This window comes from Gavialis gangeticus, unplaced genomic scaffold, assembly GCF_001723915.1.
Source record: "Gavialis gangeticus isolate Ggan-Ray unplaced genomic scaffold, GavGan_comp1, whole genome shotgun sequence".
NCBI lineage: Eukaryota > Metazoa > Chordata > Crocodylia > Gavialidae > Gavialis > Gavialis gangeticus.
The window spans coordinates 36,859-41,784 of record NW_017729000.1 but is presented as its reverse complement, the minus strand read 5'-3'; the positions used below and the strand labels follow the sequence as shown (position 1 = coordinate 41,784).

The 4,926-nt window shown below is 50.8% G+C and overlaps 1 protein-coding gene across 1 annotated transcript in view; it reads left to right on the top strand.

The window, feature by feature from the left end:
* REEP2 (receptor accessory protein 2) overlaps positions 1 to 4,926 on the top strand; it is an 11,322-nt gene that overhangs the window by 5,400 nt on the left and 996 nt on the right. The window contains exons 6-7 of the mRNA XM_019506007.1: positions 3,560 to 3,718; positions 4,665 to 4,806. Of these exons, the coding sequence (XP_019361552.1) occupies positions 3,560 to 3,634 (75 nt within the window). The 3' untranslated portion in view covers positions 3,635 to 3,718; positions 4,665 to 4,806. The remainder of the gene's footprint in view (positions 1 to 3,559; positions 3,719 to 4,664; positions 4,807 to 4,926) is intronic.

Below are 4,926 nucleotides of genomic sequence, written 5' to 3'. Positions count from 1 at the left end.
TAAGGTCTGTTTTCCTGACCTCTGATCATGCGCGTGGCTCTCCTCTGCACCCTCTCAAGCTTCTCCACATCCTTTTTGAATTGAGGAGCCCAAAACTGGACACAGTACTCCAGCTGCGGCCTCACCAAGGCTGAGTACAACAGGGAAAGGCTGAGTACAAAGGGAAGTGCAATTGAGTATGACTGGTGCATTCATATAGTTCAGAGCTATTCCACTGGGGGCCACATCCAGCCCACAAGGGGCTCAGTTGCAGCCCCCAAGCTCTTGCATAGCTGCCTTGGTCCAGTTGAGCAGTCACCAGGGTTTCTGGGCTCCCCCTTCCTCCTCTGGCTGCCATGTTTAGTGCCCTGCCCCCTGGGCAGGGATGGTGGTGCAGGGACTAGAAGGTGAGTTGGGGGATGCATGGGCTCATGGTGCAGCAGTGAGTGGGGGAGGTGCCCACAGGGATGGGGGAGGGGTTGTGGCTTAGTGGTGTCCCATGGGGTGTGCAATCCCCAGCTGCTTGGAAGCTGGACAGCTCTGATTACAGTGCATCAGTCTTCTGTACACCCGTGCAGTGACCATTTTTGAAGTGCGTCCTACAGGAACACCCAGATTGCAGTCCATTTAAAAATTCATCGAGCACTGGGTTCTCTGCTGCAGGCTCTTCCCCCTCCAGTCTGCACCCCCCTTCCCTGCACTTCCTAACGTGCACCCTAGGGAGCCTGTTTCATAATCTAATAGAGCTTGCTCTTTTGAAGCTTTTATTGCTAGCCTGCATGCACTATGGGACTCTTAGAAATGCCAGTGGTAGATAGATTGATCCTGTTGCTCTGTTAAGTCTTTGAACCAATACCATACTCACTCTGTTCCTCCCATTGGCATCTTTGCCTCTTGAGATGATTCAGATTGTTATCCTGCCCTTAATCTCTTAATTGTATCACTAATGCCAGCCTTGTGTGGGAATGAGTACAGTCATCCCAGTAGTGTCCTCATGCTAATTCCTTCTCTCTCTCATTTTTAATAGTTTGGATTATAGTTTCATAGTTTCTAGGGTCGGAAGGGACCTGAGCAGATCATCTAGTCCGACCCCCTGCCATGGCAGGAAGAGCACTGGGGTCAAATGACCCCAGTAAGGTGGTCCTCCAACCTCCTCTTAAAAACCCCCAGGGTGGGAGCCTGCACCACCTCACTTGGAAGCTGGTTCCAGACTCTAGCCGCCCTGACCGTGAAGTAGCGCCTCCTGATGTCCAACTTAAACCTTCCCTCCGCCAGCTTGTGACCATTGTTCCTGGTCACTCCTTGCGGCGCTCGGGGGAACAGGGACTCCCCCAGCGCCTGCTGATCCCCCCTAACCAGTTTATAACAGGCCACAAGATCCCCCCTCAGCCTTCTCTTTTGAAGGCTGAACAGGTTCAGGTCCCGCAACCTTTCCTCATAGGACCTACCCTGCTGTCCCTTGATCATACGAGTGGCCCTCCTCTGGACCCTCTCGATGCTGTCCACATCCCTCTTAAAGTGCGGCGCCCAGAACTGGACGCAGTACTCCAGCTGCGGCCTGACCAGTGCCGCATAGAGGGGGAGGATCACCTCCTTGGACCTGCTCGAGATGCATCTGTGGATGCACGACAAGGTGCAGTTGGCCTTCCTAGCCGCCTCCCCACATTGCCGACTCATGTTCATCTTGGAGTCAATAATGACTCCCAGATCCTTTTCCACCTCCGTGCTGACAAGAGGGGAGTTCCCCAGCCTGTATGTGTGGTGCCGATTGTTCCTCCCCAGGTGCATCACCTTACACTTGTCCGTGTTAAACCCCATCCTGTTCTCCTCCGCCCATCCTTGTAACCTATCCAGGTCCAACTGTAGCCTGTTGCTCCCCTCTATTGTGCCCACATCCCCCCACATCTTAGTGTCATCAGCAAACTTGAACAGGGTGCTTTGCACCCCCTCGTCCAAATCACTGATGAAGATATTGAACAGTGCAGGCCCAAGGACCGAGCCCTGTGGGACCCCACTTCCCACGTCCTTCCAGGTCGAGAAGGACCCATCCACTACCACCCTCTGGGTGCGACTCTCTAACCAGTTGGCGACCCATTGGACTGTATGGGTGTCTACGCCACAGTCCCCCAGCTTCCTAATGAGAATGGGGTGAGAGACAGTGTCAAAAGCCTTCCTGAAGTCTAGGAAAACTATATCCACTGCCACCCCTGCATCCAATGATTTAGTGACCTGGTCGTAAAAGGCCACCAGGTTGGTCTGACAGGACCTGCCGCTGATGAACCCGTGCTGGTTGCCCCTGAGCATGCAGCTCCCTGCTGGCCCCTCCTGGATGTGTGCCAGAATAATTTTCTCGAATAGCTTGCCCAGGATCGAGGTAAGGCTGACTGGCCTGTAGTCCCCCGGGTCCTCTTTCCTCCCCTTTTTGAAGTTGAGGGAGATGCTGTTTCTCTGCGTTCTAAAAGTTGATACTAACTTCCTTAACCCAGCACAAACTGCTGCATTTGGGAATGTGATACTTGGTGTGTGAATAGTCTGCTGTACATGCTGTCTTAAATATTAGTTTTTTGCCTCACTGAGCTCTCACTTAGGGGGAGGCTGAATCTGTCTCCAGTTGTTAATAGTATTCCTTTACCAGGGATCTGGAATGAGATGGTCAGTTGTATGCTCTGCTTCTTTCTGGAAGAGCAGGATTGAGGATGTCAGTCAGATAGCAGAAAAGCTGGAGTAGCAGGTCCTAAAATGTGGGTTTTTTTCTGTTGCTGTGTAAAGGGCACACTCCAGTAACAAGAAACTTATGGATTTGAGAGCCCCAGCCAGGCTTTGTGCCAGGTGGCAGTTGTGCTGGGAGGTGGGGGGACTATGGGCAGTGGTAGCTAAGGCAAATGTTAGGGTGGCCATAGCCCCCCTAGCGCTGCCTCGGCAGTTTGCCGATGGGCGGGCTTTGGGCTGGGGCCTTGGCAGGCCACGCTACAGGCTGTGAGCCAGCTCCCCGGTGAAACACGGGCTGTGGTGAGCCTGGAGCATTGTTGGCTTGGACTTTGTTCTATGGCCCATCAGCCCGGCCATCCCTCTCTCTGTCCTTGTGTGTGTCTCTCTGGTTCTGGGTGTGTGTGCACGTGTGTCTGTTCTGTGTGCATTTGCGCACGTGTGGTTCTGTGCGTGTGTCTAGTTCTCTCATTCTTCTCCCCTTTTTCTTTCTCTTTCCCTCCGTCTCTTTTTTTTTTTCCTTCTCATCACAACATGCTTAACAAAAAGAAAAATACTTAACAAAGGTAGTACATGAAGCTTTATTTGTTGTTACCAAGTTTAGAATTTTTAGAAAACCTGGTATTCACTGTTTTTTGTGTGTTGGTTTTGTGTTTTGTTTTTTTTTTTTTTTTAAAAAGGGGACATTCATGATTATTAACCATTTTTAATATGCAGTGTGTCCTGGCATGTACCTCCTGCCTTGGTTTTGTTTGATGCCACTCTGGCATCTTACAAGGGAGACATTGAGGGGTTTTTGGCACTCTGGTCAAAAACATTGCCTACCCCTGCTCTACAGTGAGCTGATATAACTTTTTTTTCCTTTCTTTTACAGCCTCCACTAAAGAGCATAAAAGCTCGCCCCAAGAAGAAAGCTGTGGGTTCTGTTGCTGCTGGCGAGTCAGCCTAAGGAGACCTCCCCCACCCGTATCTGTCCCAGGATTCACCTGTTACTTTGAAGGGACACTCTCCAAAGAAGGGAGCTGAGATTCATGTACATAACAGCTACTGCTTTGTAGAGCTTATTCCAAGGCGAGGGGGTGGCTGGGATTCAGCACACGGAGCGGAGGATGCACATCCTCAGGAATTATTTACTTCTTTTCATCTCTTTTGGAGGGATTGCTGATATGTCTGTACATAGCCTGTTGCTTTGGGATTCCCTCTCTGTGTAACCCTAATTGGGGAAGCTCATTGCTGAAAGAACTAATTAGGGTTAGAGCCATCCCTAGCACAGAGGCTGGAAATAAGATATTTAAGATGCAGGCCACTGAAATTCCACTTACTGTGGGGAGCTTCCCCACTATGTCTTAGGTTGCCCTGGCTTCCCTTCTGCAGCTACAAGCTAATGTTAGGAATCCCCAGGAGCCAGAGTGGCTGGTGCTGGTACCGGTGACAATTCAAGCTCATTCTCTTAGGGAAGGGGCCTGAAGGGATATATGCTGGGTGCTTTCCAGTGTGTGTGATAACTTGTGTGGGAGAAGTGCGATTGGCTTAGAGTTTCAGCAAGTGCTGTAGAGGCACTCATGGGAGGTGAGGATGAAGTGTGTGTGGCGTTTTTCCCCAAGGAGAGTTAAGAGTAGGGAGGGAGCTGAGAAACTATTAAGTGACCAATGAGGGGGTAGAGGGGTGTGTGTGTGTGTGTGTGTGTGGTACAGTGTATACAAGACTGCTGGAAAAATCATTTCTCCAGGAAAAAAAATGTGGCATCCCTGGGGCTTGATGATCTCTACTTCAGAAGTCCCTGAATGTAATGTCTGATTCCATAGTCAGATCTGTTGCCTGTAAGAATGTCAAGAAGAGTGTGTGAGACAGCGAGAGACTTGGTGGAGGGTGGGGGTGGACAGGGAGGATGTTACTTGGCCACCCAATGGCTGAAGTCCACAGCACCTCTGATTCTACTTGTCCCAGAACTAATCTGACAAATTCTTTCATTCTAACAGATGACTGGAAAACGTGGCTCAAAACAGTCTGCAGACACTTGAGCAAATATGAGGTGGAGCAATCCAGAGGCCCTTCTGTCCCAACTCGAGAAGGCTCCAGGAGAGCCAGGCCACAGGGCAGGAGAGCTTACAAATAACTAAAGTATGAAAACATCATTATCCTGATCCCAGAACTCCATTGGGGGGGGGGGGGGGGGGGGGGGCCCGGTTTCAGGATGGATCAATCTTTTGGCGGCACCCCTTTCCGCCCCTTGAAAACACC